The sequence below is a fragment of the Garra rufa genome, chromosome 1 (genome assembly GCF_049309525.1).
Source record: "Garra rufa chromosome 1, GarRuf1.0, whole genome shotgun sequence".
Lineage (NCBI taxonomy): Eukaryota > Metazoa > Chordata > Actinopteri > Cypriniformes > Cyprinidae > Garra > Garra rufa.
Window position 1 is genome coordinate 21,957,697 of NC_133361.1, and position 21,274 is coordinate 21,978,970.

Here is a 21,274-nt window from a genome sequence, read left to right on the forward strand (position 1 = left end):
TGTTTATAATTGCAATATATATTATTTATAACCGCAATATATGTTACTGGAATGAATCAGACATGATGCAGAATTCGTCAATATTTTATGTTGTTTATTTATTTTTTATTTTTTTTGTTACTAAGTAATTCCAAAATACAAGAATTTGTACACACACCATCCACTGATACAGATAAAAAAGTAATGCTAATCTACTGCATTGAAATATGTTTCAATAAAATAATGCTGTTGAATTTTGCTGTTTTATTCAGTTTTGCATGATGTTATTGTTTGGAACATAAGTTTAACAGTTTTGAAAACAGCATATAAGCATGTGCAAAATGTGCTGTACGTACAAAGATTTTTGCCAGTTGTTGTGTCTGAGTGAGAAAAGAATTCATGAAATTTGAGAGATTTAGTCATTGAATGCATATTGTGCCAAAACAATGATAATTGATCCTCAGTTTAGCCCACATAGACTTCTGTTGTGCTCACTGTGTGAAGAGTTTTGCAAAAGTGACCTAAGTATTGAGAAATGTGTCCTAGTGTCTGTAAAAAACTGTAAGAGATAATTTACAAAAACAGATAACTCCAAAATAAAACAAAAACATAATAAAAAAACATGATTTTTGAAAAAAAGTTATCAGTTTTTGCAAATAAACTCTTCAAACACACACACACACACACACACACATATACATATATACACACACATATAAGATTTATGTAATAGCTTTTGTTAAAAATACCAACACTCATAATTTGTCGAGATGTTTTTGAAAGGAATATTTATAATTATAATTCAAAATATTTTAATGTTAGGAATTTGCTTTTTGTTCATAAGCCTATAATAAGTACTTTTCTGAGAATGATATAGAATTAGTAAATTTATTTAGTGCTGTCAAACGATTAATCGTGATTAATCACGATCAAAATAATATTTTTTTGTTTATATATGTGTATATTTATTATGTACAGTGCCCTCCACTAATACTGGTTTTCTCCAACACTGTCTCCTGCTGGAAGATGCAACCATGACCCATTATAAGATTTCTAACAGTCAGGTTTTGATTTTTTATCTGCTGATATTTGATAGAATCCATGAAGCCATGTATCTAAACAGGATCTCAGGCAGAAAAATAGGTCTACAACATTAAAGACCCAGCAGTATTTTTAACCGTGGGCATGGGGTACTTTTTTATCCCTGTCTGCACCAAAACCATCAGAGGATTAGCTGCCAAAAAGCTCATTTTTAGTTTCATCTGACCATAGAAGCCAGTCCTGTTTGAAGTTCCAATCATGTCTGACAAGTGAATATGCTGGAGTTTGTTTTTGGGTGAGCCAGGAGGATTTTTTCTTGAAACCCTCTTAAACAACATGTGGTGATGTAGGGGCTGTTTGATCATTTTATTTTAGGCTTTCTGACCCCAAGACTCAACAATTCTCTGCAATTCTCCAACTGTGATCCTTGGAGAGTCTTTGGCCGCTCAAACTCTCCTCCTTATCGTGCATGCGGATGATATAGACACACGTCCTCTTCTAGGCAGATTTGTAACATCTTTCGTTGATTGGAACTTTTTAATTATTGCCCTGATGGTGGGAATGGGGATTTTCAATGCTTTAGCTCTTTTCTTACAGACACTTGCTATTTTGTGAAACTCAGCAAACTTGTTCTGCACATCAGAACTACATTCTTTGGTTTTACTACTTGTGATGGATGATTAAGTGTTCTTTTGTGTTCCTCATATTTATAATCCTGTGGAAAAGAAATTCATGACTGGACAATTTTATACTCTGAGCCACCCTGGTGTGCTAATAGATATATTGTAATATTAATGGGAATATACTTAAGAGATATTTTACTTAGACAAATGTTTAGGGGTGCCAATACTTGTGGCCAACGTGAACTAGAGACGTGAACCCCCCCGTTTTCCATCGTTTTACTTCAACGAAAGGTTATCATTTTGTGATTTTTTTTTTGAATGAAAGATCTAAAGGATAAACAAAGCAAATTTATTTTCACAGTCACCTTTGCTCATATTTACTAAGGGTGCCAGTATTAGTGGAGGGCACTGTTGTAAGAAAATTATGTTAAAATACTGCATGTGTGTTTATTTATATATAATAAATATATCAAATCATATCAAATAAATGATGTTTTTTATGTTAATAGTCACATAACAATGTATAAAATAGCAGTTCTGATGTGCAACGGCAGGAGTCAGAGCTGATCCTCATTTAAACCGAAGGAACATTTGACCAAGCGTTTACAGGAGCATAGAAGATTTAATAATGCACACAGTGATATTCACTGATATTGTACATTGTTTTCTCTCACTAAATAAACTCAATTTTGAGCTGTAGTTGTAGTTCTGGTGTTTAACATTAGAGGGCGACCCGCTTTTAAACTGAAGGGCCATTTGACCGAGCGGAAGTAAATCTTCTGTTTATTCTTTGTAGGCGGTGTGTGCTCGTTTTTCTCTGAGGGTCTTCTCACATTAAACGCAGTTTGGTAAGAGATTTGTTTTATAATGAACGCGTAATGTCTTTCTTAAGTGATTAAATGCTTGTTTATATCGTGTGTGTTTTACCATATGGTTTGCGCGGATTTTCATTGTATTTCAATTACACTAATTGTGTTTGTTTTTCTGTGTTGATGTTGCCTTACTTTACACTCTTTAAGCTTTTAGAGCACCTCTATAAATCATAATGTTAAATCAAAATCAAAATAAACATTAGTAACATACCTCCTAAGATATACGCAGGTTTAAATATAAATTTGTATTATTATTTGCTCGGTTCGAAGACAAAATGCAGTCAACGTGGTTTTACTCTTATGTCAGAAAGAATGAGCATGAATTTTATACTATTTTTAGATATACTAAATGTTATTACATAAAGGTTACCTTGATTGTTTAAATTGTAAACCTCATGGTTGCAAGAGCCTGTTGCTTCTGTTCATTGTGTATTTTTGACAAGCAGCTCCTTCCGTTGATTTTTGTTTTTTAAAGATTTGATTATTTGTGCTTTTTCCTCTTTGAAGCAAAAAAATGGGACGCAGAAAGTCAAAGAGAAAACCCCCTCCCAAGAAAAAGATGACAGGAAATTTGGACACCCAGTTTACCTGCCCTTTCTGTAACCATGAGAAATCATGCGACGTTAAGATGTAAGAATAAAACTCTAAGTTTTGCTTAAAGATCTTTAACAAATCAATCACTAATGCACAACAATCCTACTGTATTCCAGGGAACGAAGTCGAAATACGGGGATAATATCATGTACTGTGTGTCTAGAGGAATTCCAGACTCCGATAACCTGTATCCTTCTCAAAATCTGATAAATTATGAGATTGAGTAAATGTATTTATTGCATAATGTGTTTTATTAAATTTTGCTCCGTTTACTCACCCTCAGGTCATCCAAGATGTAGATGAGATGTTTCTTCATCAAAACAGATTTGGAGAAATTTAGTATTTCATCACTTGCTCAGCAATGGATCCTCTGTGGTAAATGGGTGCCGTCAGAATGAGAGTCCAAACAGCTGATAAAAACGTCACAATAATCCACACCACTCAAGTCCATCAGTTAATGCCTTGTGAAGTGAGAAGTTGCACGTTTGTAAGAAACAAATATATTAAAGAACAAGAATGTACAGATAATGTACTCACCCCCTTATCATCCAAAATGTTAATGTCTTTCTTTCTTTCTTCAGTCATAAATGTTTTTTGAGGAAAACATTTCAGGATTTCTCTCAATATAATGGACTTCTATGGTGCCCCCGAGTTTGAACTTCCAAAATGCAATTCAAATGCAGCTTCAAAAGGCTCTAAATGGTCCTAGCCGAGGAAGAAGGGTCTTACCTAGCGAAATGATCGGTTATTTTCTAAAAACATTTACAACTTATATACACTTTTTAATCTCAAACGCTCGTCTTGCCAAGCTAGACAAGACAAGCATTTGAGGTTAAAAAGTATATAAATTGTCATTTTTTATTTTTTTAAGAAAATAACCCATCATTTTGCTAGATAAGACCCTTTTTTCCTCGGCTGTGATCGTGTAGAGCCCTTTGAAGCTGCATTTTGGAAATTCAAACTCGGGGGGGCACCATAGAAGTCCATTTATATGGAGAGAAATCCTGAAATGTTTTACTCAAACATAATTTCCTTATGACTGAAGAAAGAAAAACATGAACATCTTTGATGGCAAGGTATCAAGGACATTATCTGTACATTTTTGTTTTGAAAGTGAACTGCTCCTTTAAGATTAAGAACTTTAAATCTAAACTCTTGGCCAAAACGTCCATCCTCTAGTGAAATTTCTCTCGTGGTTCAGATGAGACAACTACTTCACTGAAGAAAGCAATTCTTGTATAAAGGGCTTGTTTTTTTTTAGCTGGAAGTAACAGGTTGAAGTTAAAAACATCTTGATGTACTTGTTTCTTACAAACACGCAGCTTTTTGTTGATAAGATGTTAATTTATGGACTGGAGTGGTGTGGATTGTGAAGTTTATATCAGATGTTTGGACTCTCATTCTGATGGCACCCATTCACTGCAATGGAACATTTCTCCAAATCTGGTCAGATGAAGAAACAAGCTCCTCTATATCTTAGTAAGTACATCTTTATTTTTGGATGAATTGTTTGTTTAATGTGATATTGTTTCTTGTCCTTAATCACTAATCTCAGATCTCTCAGAGCCGGTGGACGTGTACAGTGATTGGATAGACGCTTGTGAAGCGGCCAATCAGTAGTTTTTGTAGGGTCACATGTCACAGACGACCAAATACACTTTGTTTTGTTTATTTGTTTGTTTTAAACTCCTGTATTGAGTCGCTGTTCAATCTTGTAATGAAGCTGAAAGAACGATCTAATAAAGCCACAGATGGAGGTTCAGGCAACATGGAGATGATAATGATGATGGTTTAAAATTCAGCCTTTCCCTTTTGTTTAGTGTTACACAAATGCTGAGAAAATGCAATGTCATTACTTTCAAAATAGCTGTTTTCATTTGTTTCTAATCTTTTAGTTTGTCTTGTTTATTTTACAATTTAGGTTTTTATAAGACCAATAAAACATTAGCACATTCTCTCCTGTGGAAAACTGTGGTCTGTTTCTGTTGTGGAATCATTTGAAATGTAATGTTTGTAACAAGTTTCAGTCAGTATTTGTGGAAAATAAAGACAAATAGTTGAAAATAGTGATTTATTAGTTTTTCACTTGCTCAGCCATTGTTGGTAAGCCTCATAAATAAAGACATTAGAAGCAATAATGCAAGAGGGACACACTACATCACCGTCGGTGAGAAACAAAAGTAAGTTGCACTGTTTTATGATCTTGTGTTCAGCTGTTCCCAGCGGCAATGAAGTTTCTTAACACACATTGATATAAATGAAATTTATAAGTCTGTTATATCTTTATTAATGGAATTACGTGAGGGCAAGTCTATCTAATTTTTAAAAATAGCTAAATATATTAACTCTGCACATTGAAGACTCACAAGCATCCTAAATCATGAGCAGGTCTAGCCTGTTGTGTTTTTGCATAATTATATTTCTTCACACAATCGGTCACTTTAATAATTATCATGTTTGGAAGGCTAAGGAATAGTCATGCTTGCATACATGCAAATTTACTGAATAACCTCTATATAGCCATAGGGAGTGACAGTTATTTTTCTTAAAAGTGCCATTTTGGTTCACATGATTTTTCACAGTATGATGTGGTAATAACACAAAATCATTCTTTAACAGTAGTTTGTTCTGCATTTGCCCTTGTTATCTTTGTCTAATTACTTTTATGAAGGACAAACTGAATCATTTTGTGACAGACTTTCAAGTCCAGACTGCCCAAATCCTCCGTATAAACAGTTATTATACTAGCTTAAGTTTTGAAATGTCAATTATACTTAATAGAGTGTTTTCACGACGCCTCATCAATCGGCCATATAGGCGGAACTGAATGTAAACAAAGCCGCTGAACCGAACGGAGCTCGCAAATTTGACCGATTATTGCTGCTAGCCATTGCTGTACTAACCGGTCGGACCGGAAAAAACATTTGGAGTACTATAGACTGCCAAAAGTTATAAAAAATAAAAAAAAAATCCAGGAGAAGAGAGCAGAGTGCTGTTTGAGCAAACAAAAGGTGCTTGCGGTTGGCCAAACTGAACGAGGATTTCCAGGGCAAGAATCCTTACAACATTCGTGTTTGTGAAATATTAGGCTAATATCTTAATTAATACTGCTCGTACCTATTCTTACCACTTATTAACTTTAGTTTGTTAAACTATTGCGCTCTTTTCTGCTTTACTACGACCTCTATGTGGTTTAGCAGCTTCCACACGTTTTTTCCCTGTGCATAAATGAGCAGAACAATGCATTCAGTAGTACATTAACCATGCTATCAATGCTGTTGTTTACATCCGAGTATCGCGAATCGGTGTAACTGACCAAACGTCACATAAGTGCAAACCCTCTATTAAATTCACTAAATAATGTAAATAAACTGCTTTGTGGGCAATCTGTAACTTGGTGAAATACTATTCTGCAGTATGAAAGTCATGTACTTCTCATTTCATTCACTTAATACAGAGATTTTCGCTTTTCTGTTTTAGGTTTTCTCATTTGCTTTAGCGATGAATGAATAAGCGAAATGTGTTTACCCCAAAATGACATGAGGATGTGTCCTGGATCAACATCTTCCATTTGCGTTCTTGTCAGTGAATCTGCCTTTTGGACAGAGGTCTCCTCAATCTCAGGTTCCTACAACTCTGTTTAACATAACTAAATGAGCTAAATCAATGGCTTCAGAATTACTTGAGAATTACAAGCAGGTGTGCTGGAGCCGGGTTTACGCCCTTTCAAACAATTATGCACAATCAGCATTATCTTTTGACATTATTTAAATGTCAATTTGAGGCTTATAGTTGAACACCAACTCCTGTTAAAAAATCCAGATAATCTCTTGGAAGCAGTAGTTAAGTACAGTCCCGTTTTTCATCAGGAAATTGATCTGATTGGGAAGTAGTGGGCATCTTTGGTGGATTTTCTTTTCCTCCGTCCAATCACAAAAGAGCATCATGGAACCTACTCAAACCAAATCCACTTAAAATTACACTACGGGTCATATGTTTGGAATAAGATGGAAGATCTTATTTTAAATGTTTTTTTTTTTTAAGGAAGTCATTACGGCTGTATAAAAATATAGTAAACAATCATATTGTAAAATATTATTCAAATTATTTTTTTTAGATATATATTTTAAAATGTAATTTTGTAAAGCAAAATTTTCAGCATCATTACTCCAGTCCTCAGAGTAAATCCTTCATAAATCATTCTGATATGCTGATTTGCTCCTTAAAAAACATTTTGAAGTTGTGCTGTTTTTTAAATTTTTTATATTATCATTTTTTAACAGTAATGCACTACTATTCAAATATTTAGGGTGCGATTTTTAAAAAAAAAAAATTAAATGAGGATTCATAAATTGATTGAAAGTGAGAGTAAAAAAATGAACAGTGTTAAAAATATTTAAAATAAATGCTGTTCTTTCTAACTTCCTATCCATCAAAAAACCTCAACAAAATGTATCAGAAAAATAGTAAGCAGCACAAACATGATAATAACAAGAGCCATTATTAATAATTGAGCACCAGTAATAATTCATAATAGCGGTGCAGCAAATCAGCATATTAGAATGATTTCTGAAGGATCATGTGACACTGAAGACTGGAGTAATGACGCTGAAAATTCAGCTTTGCGTATTGTATTATTTCACAATTTTACAGTTTCTACTGTATTTTTTGATCTAAAGGCGGACAGAAGAGACTTCTTTCAAAAACATAAAAAAATGTAAATGATTCCAAACGTTTGACCAGGAGTGTATATGTAACTATGAGGCATCATAAATAATATCTCCACATTCATCATCTGCATAATTTTTCCATCTAAGAAAATTGGGCCATGCGGTAGATGGGAGAATGGCACACTCAAAAATATGAATAATAAAACTACATAAGTGAGAAGCAGGAAAAGCCTGTGTGTAAAACCCAAAAAGCCCAAGAAATTCCTCCTAATTTTGTCTTCTACGAACGGTCAGTCACTGAAGTACTCAGCTTTGATAATCAGTGGCTGTGATGTCAGTAAACAGTTCAAGCTGGTCCTACTGGTCGACAAGAATTTGGAATATCAAAAATAGTGCAGGTGAATTTCTGAAAAAGCAGCGTGCTGGCAGCTGTCTGTTCATCCTAGTCGGAATACTGATATCCATCCATCTCTGAGTCCTGGCCGTTGTTGATGCATTCATTAGGGTTGGAGCAGTACTTGCTGTCGTACACCTGACGCGGCAGACCGTACACCGTCATGCCGGTCTGGGACGCCACTTTATTGGTGCCCATCTGCAGTGAGACGACAGAGGTGTCGCACACCTCCATGTCCAGCTTCTTATCAAAGATCTGGCGCTTTGTGCCAGGGGCTGTCATGCCGGCCTACGGAAGAGGAAACAGAAAAGAAATGAGCAATATCTTTGGCAATTTATGAATAGTACTAGTCACTGTAAAACAGAATAAGAGCATGAATATAAAAACTGTTACCTGACTGGCTCCTTTGTTGGTGCCCATCTGCAGGCTGATTGTTGACTGGTCCACAGGATTCTCCATACCTGTCTTTGGGTCATAGAGGTGACGCCGTGTGCCGTAAGATGTCATGCCTTTTTGACTGGCAAACTTATTGGTGCCCATCTGAAAATGCAAAAGAGTGAAAAATAAATAACTGTGAAAATGTTAAAGTTAAAGAATGTCTTGTCAAATTAAAAATCAAGGTCAAAAGTAATGTTAATTATTTTACCAAAATAAGAGGGATCATACAAAATGCATGTTATTTTTTATTAAAAAGTCTCTTAAAAGATGTTTACATACAGTCCACTAGAGAAAATAGTAGTAGAATTTATAAAAATGACCCTGTTCAAAAGTTAACATACACTTGATGCTTAATACTGTTTTTTTGTTGTTTTTTTGTTTAGTGATAGTTGTTAGTTGAAAAATCCTTTAGATCCCACAAATTCTTTGGTTTTTCAGCATTTTTGTGTATTTGAACTCTTTTCAACAATGACTGTATGCAATGACTCATGCAACTATTACTAATGCTTCAGAAAGAAAACTCAATGCATTAAGAGCTTTTAGGCAACTTTTTGAATTTAAACATCAGGGTAAATTTTAACTTATTTTGTCTTCTGGGAAACATGTAAGTATCTTCTGTAGCTTCTGAAGGGCAGTACTAAATGAAAAAAATATAACATTTCGGCAAAATAAGACAAGTGTATGCATCTTCATTCTGTTCAAAAGTTTTCACCCCCTGGCTCTTAATGCATTGTGTTTCTTTCTGGAGCATCAGTGAGTGTTTGAACCTTCTGTAATAGTTGCATATGAGTCCCTCAGTTGTCATCAGTGTGAAAAGATGGATCTCAAAATGATACAGTCATTGTTGGAAAGGGATCAAATACACAAAAATGATGAAAAACCAAAGAATTTGTGAGACCTGAAGGATTTTTCTGAAGAACAGCAGGTAGTTTAACTGTTCAGGACAAACAAGGGACTCATGAACAACTATCACTAAACAAAAAACAAACAAACAGCTGTGGATCATTCAGGTAACAACACAGTATTAAGAATCAAGTGTATGTAAACTTTTGAACGGGGTCGTTTTTATAAATTTAACTATTATTTTCTTTTGTGGAAAAATAACATGCATGTTGTATGATCCCTCTTATTTTGGTAAAATAATTAACAAGGTGTATGTAAACTTTTGATCTCAACTGTAATAAAGGTTAGAGTTTTGAAATAGTTTTGTTTTTAAAAAAAGACTCATCAGGGCTGCATTTATAATGTAAAATACAGTAAAAACAGTTATATTGTAAAAATGTATTTTCTATTTTAATATATTTTAAAATGTAATTTATTCCTGTGATCAAAGCTGAATTTTTAGCATCATTGCTGCAGTCTACAGTGTCACATGATCTTTCAGAAATCATTCTAATATGCTGATTTGCTGTCTTACAGTATATACAAAAAATAAATGTGATTACAGTTGAACAACTACTGACCTGCAGACCAATAATGTTGCGTCCCTCCTTTAGTTTCTCAGGAGCAAATTTGCGCTGTTGTTTCTCTGCGTATTTCACTCCAATGTCATATTTGGAATGGACGCCTTTAGATTTTGCCTGCATTTCAAAATAATGATAAATTAATAATATGTAAAGGAACCAGACATTTTACATTTAGGAAGTGGATACTTTCATATTAAAACAAACATGTGCTGTAACGTCTTATAAGCTAAACACACAAAGACAAGAGAGATTCCTTTTTTGGTGTTTGCTTTGATTGTTGGTTTGTGGAAAGCCTACTGATCTTCCAGCTCAGACACCACATGTTTTGATGTTAATCTCTTTGCTAACAGCTAAACACTCCCATATGAATCTCCTTACTATGAACTTTTAAGATGTAGAATAAAAAAGTATAAATATTACAGAAGTCTTGAGCCTTGAGTTAGTGCTTATCATTTCTACATTAAAATTCATAATGTGTGACTCACCGTCCCAGCCAGTGTAATAAGCGTGCACTGGACCTGAGTGTGATTGACGTTCTCAAACAGGTCGTTGGCCTCAAATATGTCATGTGGCCTCAGTCCATACTCTTGAATGGCTCGGACGAAATTACTAATATTTTCCAGCTGCAACAAACAAGGCCAAACCAAGAATAAAGTGACGTGCTCTGTGATTTGTCAAAAATCTGAAAGCATGCACAACTGATTCCACAGGAACAAAGTTCAGCAGCAGAAACCCTGTTTATATTTGAAACAGAAGATCAGCAGTTATTAGATATATAGAATGACACAAGTATTCTAGTTTGCAACGGTCTAGTAACTGTGTAAACTGCAGGTCACATTTGAATATACAATAGAATCCCAAAAATACCCACATTAAAAGATTAGTCTTCCAAGATGTTCATATCTTTCTTTCTTCAGTTGAAAAGAAATCAATGTTTTTGAGGAAAACATTCCAGGATTTTTCTCCATATAGTGGACTTCAATGGGGATCAATGAGTTGAAGGTCCAATTTGCAGCTTTCACTGCAGCTTCAAAGGACTCTACATGATCCCAATTGAGGAATAAGGGTCTCATCTAGTGAAACGATCGGTCATTTTATAAAAAAAAAAAATTATATATATATATATATATATATATATATATATTTAGCTCCAACCCTAATCAAACATAGCTGCCTGTAGTTTTCCAGTTATCTTAATCATAATGAAATTATGATTATGATACAGCAATGTTATTAATAAAGAAGCATCTAAAAAGGAATAGCTGCCTGAAATGAGGAGTCCCAACGCATCCTAATAGATTAAGCAGATATGCATGTAGCTAACCCAGGCATCACTACGTGACTTCGAAGCTATGTATCTCTCTCTTCTCACATAGACATTTTGGACTGCATGCTAAACAATCAGACCTCAGGGTACCGGCCAAAGTGCTGCAACAAACAATCAAAAAAAATATATACAAAGAATGTCAAATGCCCTTTACAAAAAAAAAAGTAAAACAACGATGGCGGACGATGTTGAAGTTAGAGGAGAAAATTATATATATTTTTTACCCTACCCTACCTTTTTGAACCAGAGTACACAGATAAAGAACTAGCCGTGCATGAAAATTACCGATTGTTTTGCTAGATAAGACCCTTATTTCTCGACTGGGATCATGAAGCGGCATTGAATCTGAAATTTGGACCCTTAACCTGATGGCTCCCATTGAAGTCCACTATATGGAGAAAAATCCTGGAATGTTTTCCTCAAAAACCTTAATTTCTTTCTGACTGAAGAAAAGAAAAACATGAACATCTTGGATGACATGGAAGTGAATTAATCCTGTAACTATTTTACTACTTGGTTTTCACTCAAACATCTAAACCAGGGCTGGACAACTTCGGTCCTGGAGGGCCACTGTCCTGCAGAGTTTAGCTCCAACCCTAATCAAACATAGCTGCCTGTAGGTTTCCAGTGATCTTGAAGACATTGATTAGCTTGGAGCCTCTGTAGGACAGTGGCCCTCCAGTTGCCCAGCCCTGAACTTTCTTTACTTTCTTCAACTGTCAGGCTTTAATCAGGGGTCTCAAACTCAATTCCTGGAGGGACACAGCCCTGCACATTTTCGCTCCAACCCTAATCAAACACACCTGATCCAGATATCCAAGGACTTTAGGATTAGCCTTTTTCACAAAAATCGAAAATTACGCCAACGCAGGGTAAAGTTAGTTCCGCTACAGCTCTGCGCCTATTATATTAGTATGTCCTTGTCTCAAATAATGCTTCTTCCCTGCTGAACAAAAAAACAGCTAAAACCAGCCTAGGCTGGTTGGCTGGTCTTAGCTGGTTTAAGCTGGTCTCCCAGCTAAAGACCAGCCTGAACAGGCTGGAAAAGTGGCGAAAACCCCTCTAAAACCAGCCTGCTGACCAGCTATGACCAGCTAAAACCAGGCTGGTTGACCAGCTAAAGCCCAGGCAGCTTTTAGCTGTTTTTTCACCAGGGTTACCTTTTCTGTTTTATCTGTTTTCCAAGTTGTTGTTATATAATCAACAAAGAAACAACATTTTACTTGTTTGTAATTTATATGGCCACTCAGACCGCTGTCTCGTTAAAATAAAATGCTAAACATAGTGCCGGCTGGTTTCTGTTTGCCATCTCTGGTATATATTTGAGCGTATTTTCTCAATGTATTTCATTTCCCTCTAATCACTACATCCTGATAAATTATGACAGCATTTATATCCAAATGTACATTTTTCCAATGAAACAATTCTGAGTTCGGTTAATGCATAAACTTACTACAACAATGTAATCCCAGTCCAAGTGGAATAAAGCATTAATCGAAGGCATCTCTTCTTTAGTCTTATATTATTTTATTATGTATATCCCTGAGCACATTATACAACGTACATTTACACCGTCATGTTAATAATGCAAAGAAGAGCAAGTAGAAAATACAATATTATTTTAATAATAATAATAATAATCGCGAAAAAGTCATAATGCACAGCCAGCACCAAATAGACATATATATATCATAGTATCTACTTTGTAAAAATAAACTTTGATTCCCGAACTTACTCTTGTTGAGTGCTGTCACCGGAAAAACTTTTACCCTGCAAGCGCCAATCCAGAAGCCAAAAACACGGAAGTGTGAAAAAGGCTAATTACTAAAAACTCCAAGCAGGTGTGAGTTGGAACTGGTTGGAGCTAAACTCTGCAGAGCTGAGGCCCTCCAGGAATTTAGTTTGAGACCTCCAGAGTATAAATACTGAAGACAGGAATATGCTGAAAAAACAGCTAAAACCAGCCTAGGCTTAGCTGGTTTAAGCTGGAAGTAGCTGGTTTTAGCTGGTCTCCCAGCTTGGCCAGGCTGGTTTTAGCTGGTGGTCTCCCAGCCTGACCAGCTAAGACCAGTCTGGCCATGCTGGGAAAGTAGCCAAAACCCCTCTAAAACCAGCCTGCTGACCAGCTATGACCAGCTATTTTTTTCAACAGGGTTTCCTTTGATTTCCCATGCAGATCAGATATTACAGTGTCAGCGCCTCCTACTGGACCTGAACTGGAACATCCAAATGCCAGATATGCATGAGAATGTGATATTCTTGCTCACCTGATGCCAGTTTTGAGGAGAGTTGTTGATCTTTCTTACAGAACCGGGCTGGAGAATGTTGATTAGCCTGTTCAGAAAATAAACATGAAGAAATGAGTGACTTTAGATGATCTTCAGATGTGGATGAATCAATCAGGAATTACTCACTCGCACAGTACAACTCCGTCTTTCAGCCCCTCCATGAAGTTCTCAGGAAGTTTGCGGCCTGTGACCTCATTGATCCACAATCTTAGCTCGTCCTCCTTTTGGGGGTCATATTTGTGGGCCAGCTGGAGGTCAAAGATCAAAACATTACTATACATGTCAATTCTGCAGAATTTATATACTCTACAGTACATTTTTAAAGTCTTGTTACACATATAACTTTTAATTCATTTGTCTAAAATATGTGAAAATATGAAATAAACAATTGAATATACACTACTAAGTCTCTTATGCCCAACAAGGCTGCATTTATTTGAATTTATTTTATTAAAAAAGAGGGGGAAATGTAATATTATCAAATAGAATTTAAAATAACAAAATGTGATTTATTCCTGTGATGCAAAGCTGAATTTTCAGTTTCATTACTCCAGTCTTCAGTGTCACGTGATCCTTCAAAAATCAGTCTAATCTGCTGATTTACTGCTCAAGAAACACTTTTTATGATTGAAAACCATTTTGCTGCTTAACATTTAGCATGTTTTATGAAGTACTAATCTCTTTCAAAAGAAAAACAAATCTCAATGGTGATTAAAAATAGATTAATGACAAGACACGCATATTTGCTCTTGATCCAAAATATTTTCTTGATGAAAATGACCATTTTCTAGCATGTTTCATCCAAATAAACTCCATAACTTATAATGTTTCCCTTTGTCTCAGTTCCTCAGACAGATGGAATTCTTAAAAATGAAACATTTTGGCTGTGGCTGACTGAGTTGTAAGGGAAAAGAAGCAGTGGAATATAAAATATAAGGTTGGGAATGCTGGGGACATTCCTGCAAGCAAAAACTTGGATTGTCTCCTTCATTGTATTGCAGCGTTTGCAAAATATTTACTCTCAAGAGCTACGCAACAGATCTTGGTCTTTCACTCTTCAAGTATTTCTAATAAAGGAAGAACCGGACAGAAAAAAAGGAAGAGAGAGAGAGCGAGAGATCTGAGAGAGCTGTTACTCCCAAGTTTGGTGCGCTGGTGTGGAAGCCAAACAAACGCTGTAACTTTAAATCAGTGTTATTGTTGGCCATCTCGCTCTTTTCTGTCCTCCATGTCACTTCTCCACCCACATCTGCGTGTCTCATCCGATCAGGCCTCCGTTCTGATTTTCAGTTCCTCCTGACTATGGTTTTTTCTTGCTCCTGTCTGCTCATGTGAAGTGACGTAGTTAGTACACGCTAAATGTGTCCGATAAAAGAACGCCAAGCTCGATAGCACTCATAACCTTCAATGGAATTCTGCTCAGAGCTTGATTTATTGTTTTTCTCTCATTCTGGACATCTGGAACAGACCTCAGTCTAACTCTATAGAGGCTGGGCCAAGACTGGATTTTTTTTTAAAAAGCAGGAATTCTGTCACAGACTGCCTGGATAACATTCCTTTATACCCGTGGTTATACTAGAAATACCTGCATGTTGTACATTGACATTTATTTTTAGCAGTTACATTGTATATGATTCCTAACTCCTAAAAATAAAGGTTCTTTATCGGGACATATGATTGTGTAAAGAACATTTAACGTCTATGTTACACAAAAGGTTCTTTATAGTGGAAGAAGGTCAGGAAATCTTTATATTATTATGTTCTTCACACCAAAATGGTTCTTTTATGGTCTTGCTACGAAAAACCATTTTTGGAAGCTTTATTTTTAAGAACGAGGTCTTTCATTACTGCATAAACAGGGACAAAAAGACAAAAGTGTAATGACATTTATATGAAGCATAGGCTATAGTCCTAGTATCAGCATTGGCTAAAATTACAAATGTTTAGCTAAGGTTCACACTAGCCACCAAAAATAACATTTTAAAATGTAAAAATAACATTTTTTTGCAGTGATGCCATAGAAGAACCATTTTTGGAATTTTGAAAGAAACTTTCAGTGATCAGTTCTTAAAAGAACCTTTTTATTCTTAGTCGGAAGAACAATTTAAAAATCTACACTCTTAAAAATAATGGTTGTCAGTGCCTACACTCTTAAAAATAAAGGTGCTTTAAAAGGTTCTTCACAGCGATGCCATAGAAGAACCATTTTTGATTCCACAAAAAACCTTTTAAAGAACCATCTCTTTCTCACCTTTTTATAATTTGAAGAACCTTCTTTCACCACAAATAACCTTTTGTGGAACAGAAAGGTTCTTCAGATGTTAAAGGTTCTTTATGGAACCATTTAGACAAAAAAGGTTCTTTTATGGCATCGTGAAGCACCTTAGTAGTTAGCGCACTGGCATATAAGGAAACTGTGCTCCGGCCGGCCTGGGTTCAAATCTCGACCCAGGGACCTTTGCCGATCCCACTCCCTGCCTCTCTGCCCAACACTTTCCTGTCAGTCTTCACTGTCCTGTTATCTAAAAAAAAGCACGAAAATCACAAAAAAAAAAAGATTCAATAAAATAAAAAAAAATAGTTGCCATCAATGGTTCCATTGTTCCTTTAACAAACGTGAAAACTTTCCATTGCACAAAAGGTTCTTTATAGTGGAAAATGTTTCTTTAGATGCCATGAAAGAACAATTTTTGTTTCCTAAAAGAAACTTTTTAGTGAACAGTTCTTAAAAGAACCTTTTTATTTTTTAGTCTGAAGAACAAAAAAATAATGGTTCTTTATTGGCATCATGGTTCCATGAACATCCAATGGATTCATGGTTCCTTTAACATCCATATAACCTTTCCATCGCACAAAAAAGTTCTTTATTGTGGAAAATGGTTCTTTAGATTATTAAAATGTTCTTCACAGTTAGAAAAAGCAATGGTTCTTTTCAGAACTGTTCACTGAAAGGTTCTTTTGGAACCCAAAATGGTCCTCCTATGGCATTGCAACGAAAACCCCTTTTTGGAAACTTTTAATTTTTTTACGAATGATATGGTCTTTCATTAGCACATGATGAGAGACAAAGAGAAAAAAGTGTAATGTAATTTTCTGACATTATATATATATATATAATATATAATATATAATATATATATATATATATATATATATATATAAACAATAGGCCATAGTCCTAGAATCAGCACTAATTGAAATGACCAATGGTTAGCTGAGGTTTACACCAGCTGTTTTTAAATAAAATTTAAAAACAGCTTTATTTTTTATTTTTTTTTGCAGTGATGCCATAGAAGAGCCATTTTTGGTTCTTCAAAGAACCTTTCAGTGATCAGTTCTTAAAAGAATCGTTTTAATTTTAGTCTGAAGAACATTTAAAAATCTACACACTTAAAAATAATGGCTGCCATCAGTGGTTCCATGAACATCCAATGGTTCCATGGTTCCTTTAACATCCATGAAACCTTTCTATTGCGCAAAAGCTTCTTTATAGCAGAAAAAAGTTTCTTTACATTATTAAAATGTTCTGAACATTTAGAAAAAATGGTTCTTTTCAGAACTGTTCAAACCCAAAATGGTTCTGCTATGGCCTTGCTACAAAAAACTCTTTTTGGAGCCTTTAAGGTTTTTCATTAGTGCATAATGAGGGACAAAAACACAAAAGTGTAATGTCATTTTCTCACATTTATATAAACAATAGGCCGTAGTCCTAGAATAAACACTGGTTGAAATGACCAATGGTTAGCTACCAAAAATAAAATTTAAAAATATATATATATATTTTTTTTTTTTTTGCAGTGATGACATAGAAGAACCATAACATAATGATTGCCATCAGTGGTTCCATGAACATCAAATGGTTCCATGGTTCCTTTAACATCAATGGAATCTTTTCATTACACAAAGATTCTTTACAGTGGAAGAAGGCTCTTTAGATTATTAAAAGGTTCTTCACACTTGGAAAAAATTGTTCTTTTGGAACCCAAAATGGTTATTCTATGGCCTTGCTACGAAAACCTCTTTTTGGAACATTTTAGGTTTTTCATTAGTGCATGATGAGGGACAAAAAGAAAATAGGGAATAGTCTTAGAATCAGCACTGGCTGAAATGACCAATGAGGTTCACACCAGCTACCAAAAATAACATTTGAAAATGTAAACAGGTTTTCGTGCAGTGATGCCAGTGAAGAACCATTTTCAGTCCCTCAAAGAACCTTTCAGTGATTAGTTCTTAAAAGAATGAAGAACATTATAAAAATCTACATTTTTAAAAGTAATGGTTCTTTTTTGCCACCAACATCCAATGATTCCATGGTTTCTTTAAGATTCATGGAATCTTTTTGCTATAGACCTTTTTCCGGAGTAAACGATGAGCGCCGCCATTAGCATTCTAACGTCAGATGGAATGCTTTTCTGTTCCGGTCTCCATAGGAACCCATTCAAATAGCGTCCATCTGTTTTTAATGTAGCTAACGTCTGCAGCTTCGTGTCGTCTACACACTCATTAAAGTGAGGCACTGACAAATGACGGTCATTGCGACATTGCAAAGTGATGGCGCTATGGAGCCATGTGCTATTTAAAAACATTTTAATATGTTTAACTTTAGATTATAAACTCGGAATATACGCTAATTTGACTAGAAACACTGGAGACCGGAAATGCAAAGAATTCTTTCAGTTAAGAGTCGGACTTACTTCTGCGTTCAGGAAAAACGTTCTTCTTTTGGAACCCAAAATGGTTCTTTTATGGCTTTGCAACAAAAACCTCTTTTTTAAACCTTTATTTTTTATTAACGCATAAAGAGGGACAAAAAGACAAAAGTGCAATGTAATTTTCTGATATTTATATAAAGAAAAGGCCATAGTCCTAGTATCAGCACTGGCTGAAATGACCAATGGTTAGCTGAGGTACACACCAGCTACCAAAAATATATTCCACACTCTTAAAAATAAAAGTTCCAAGTGTTTTTTTTTTTTTTTTTGCCATAGAAAAAACATTTTTGGACCCTCAAATAACCATTCTATAATTGACATTTATACATAATTTGAAAGCTGAAAAAAGAAGCTTTCCATTGATGTAGACATAGAAATAGATCTGGAATCTGAAGGCACAAAAAAAGTTGTCCAAGTGAAGTTTGCAATGCATATTACTAATCAGAAATTAAGTTTTAATATATTTATGGTGGGAAATTTACAAAATACCTTTATTGAACATGACCTTTACTTAATATCCTAATGATTTTTGGCATAAAAGAAAGAAAGATCATTTTGACCCATACAATGTATTTTTGGCTTTTGTTACAAATATACCTGTGCTACTTTAGACTGGTTTTGTGATCCAGGGTCACATTTCTTTATTGCCATCAGTGGCTCAATGAACATCCAATGGTTTTTTTAACATCCATGGAACCTTTCTATTGCACAAAAAAAGTTTCTTCAGATGTCAAATGCTTTTTAAAGAACTAACTGAATGCTTTTTGGGAACCGAGAATGGTCCTTCTATTTCATCACTATGAGAAAAAAAAAAAAAAAAAAAAAAAAAAAATTGGCATCTTTTGGAACCTTTGTATCTTTTTTCCCCCACTATAAAACCTTTTATTTATTGGAAAGGTTCCACAGATCTTAAAGGTTTTTCATGAAACTACAGATGCCAAAAAGAACCTTCATTTTTAAGAGTGATTTGTTAATGTTCTCATTAAGTTATAAAACCATTAATTCAGAATGTTCTATAAATGTTTAAAACATCAAATGTTTTAGCATTCTATTTTATTATTTTGTAGACATGTTACTTCTGAACATTTTCTAAACCATCTTTGATAAACGTCCAACTAAAATGTTTTAGAAAAATGTATAAACCTTTTGCTAACATTTTAAGAATGTTGTGAAAGACCAGATAACTGAATTAGTGTTCTATTAATGTAACTACAACACTGTTTGTTCAAAACTTTAAGAGAACCTTGCCAGAAAGTTCTGCAAATGTTCCCTGTTGCCTGGAACAAGGATGATCTTCCAGTATTAGGGTAGGATGTCCAACAATGCTCCTCCTTATTCTAAACTGTTTACAACATGCTCCTCTTCTCAGATATTGTAAGTGAACACAACTCTTCCTTATATGGGGTCCGAAAACTGCATACCTAGTGCTCAGGAAGACACTCCTGACATAATAGCAATGACACACAAAATTCACAGTGTGACAACTGAAATTGTGCAGCATGACTTCTGGTGTACCAGAGAATACAGATATGTGTGCTACGCAGGAAGCGGGATATCAATGACAGCTAAAGGCAAAAAGCCAAAATTTCAGGTAGCCTATTTTTAAAAGTGGACCACGAAGACTATGATGGGAAGAAATGAGGAATCAACTATAACATAAGGCACATCAGTACATTACTTTAGAACAGAATTATATGTGATCCTGGACCACAAAACCTTTCATAAGTATATTTGTAGCAATAGCCAACAATACATTGTGTGGGTCAAAATTATAGATTTTTCTTTTATGCCAAAAATCATTAGGATATTAAGTAAAAATCATGTTCCATTAAGGTGTTTTGTAAATTTCCTACCTTAAATATATCAAAACTTTTAAATATATCAGAACTTCATTTGGACAACTTCAAAGATGTTTTTTTTTTCCACCCTTAGAATCCAGATTTTCAAATAGTTATATCTCGGTCAAATATTGTCCAATCCTAACAAGCAATACATCAATGGAAAGCTTATTTTGAAAGCTTAAATTGACCCTTATAACTGGCTTTGCGGTCCAGGGTTACATATGATGAAGGACAAATCTATAACTGAGGGATGATTACAAGCAAGCTATCAAATATTTCCATATTATTAAAATGTTTTTTTTTTGCCATTTTATAGATGCAACTTCACCAAAACAATGTGCAAATTTGACTAAAATCAACTAAACATCAATTTGTACTTGAATTCATGACTATTCATAATGAATGCTAGATGTCAAAATGACAATATTTTTGTGCTTTGATAAAGTTCTAAGTTCGTAAAGTTTAGCTGGAAGTTGAGGCGAGTTTGTGGTTTTCAGTCTGTTTACGGATGTCACCACTTTATTATTGCACATTTTTTGACGAAATGTATTTTATTTACACTCGACCGTATTCACTTTTAAAGTATTATAAAGTTTTTTCGAATAGATGTTGGAAGGATTACACTTTTAAGAGCCCTTTTCCTTCTTAACCATTTGTTTTGAGCACTTTGGTGCAGACTATAATGAGTTGGTTTGGATCCCCATAAACCTCTCATAATTCACAGCCTGTTGTTGACATTTGAAATGATGTCAACACTTAAAAATTAAGTTAAAAAGTTCCTTGTGTAGGCTATAAATACAGAACAAATGATTCTGTAAACGTTTTAGCTTCAGTAGCGCAGGTGCTGCCTGCGCATCTTTGACAGCTGTCAATCAAAACAGATGCCTACCTTGCTCTTGACCTCCGCAGAAAGTCCGAAAGCAGGTCCGCTCTTGAAATGCGTTGACATTGCGCTTTTCACCAGATTCAGACGAGAGGATGGCGATATAACGTTAGATCTGGAATCTCCAGTCCAACTGTCCGATCATG

At 34.9% G+C, this 21,274-nt stretch overlaps 2 protein-coding genes across 2 annotated transcripts; one reads left to right on the forward strand and one right to left on the reverse strand.

Annotated features, from left to right (window-relative positions):
* The first annotated feature begins 2,393 nt into the window (after positions 1 to 2,393).
* On the forward strand, positions 2,394 to 5,064 carry elof1 (elongation factor 1). Its single transcript, XM_073837410.1, has 4 exons — positions 2,394 to 2,491; positions 3,023 to 3,145; positions 3,226 to 3,296; positions 4,665 to 5,064. Exons 2-4 carry the CDS (start codon positions 3,030 to 3,032, stop codon positions 4,727 to 4,729), a joined length of 252 nt encoding a protein of 83 aa, XP_073693511.1. The 5' UTR covers positions 2,394 to 2,491; positions 3,023 to 3,029; the 3' UTR covers positions 4,730 to 5,064.
* A 102-nt stretch (positions 5,065 to 5,166) lies between these two features.
* Positions 5,167 to 21,274, reverse strand: cnn1b (calponin 1, basic, smooth muscle, b). Its single transcript, XM_073837398.1, has 7 exons — positions 21,135 to 21,274; positions 13,819 to 13,940; positions 13,672 to 13,738; positions 10,563 to 10,700; positions 10,075 to 10,191; positions 8,567 to 8,713; positions 5,167 to 8,461 (listed from the first exon to the last, which is right to left on the reverse strand). The coding sequence occupies exons 1-7, from the start codon at positions 21,192 to 21,194 to the stop codon at positions 8,222 to 8,224; spliced, it is 891 nt and encodes a 296-aa protein (XP_073693499.1). The 5' UTR covers positions 21,195 to 21,274; the 3' UTR covers positions 5,167 to 8,221.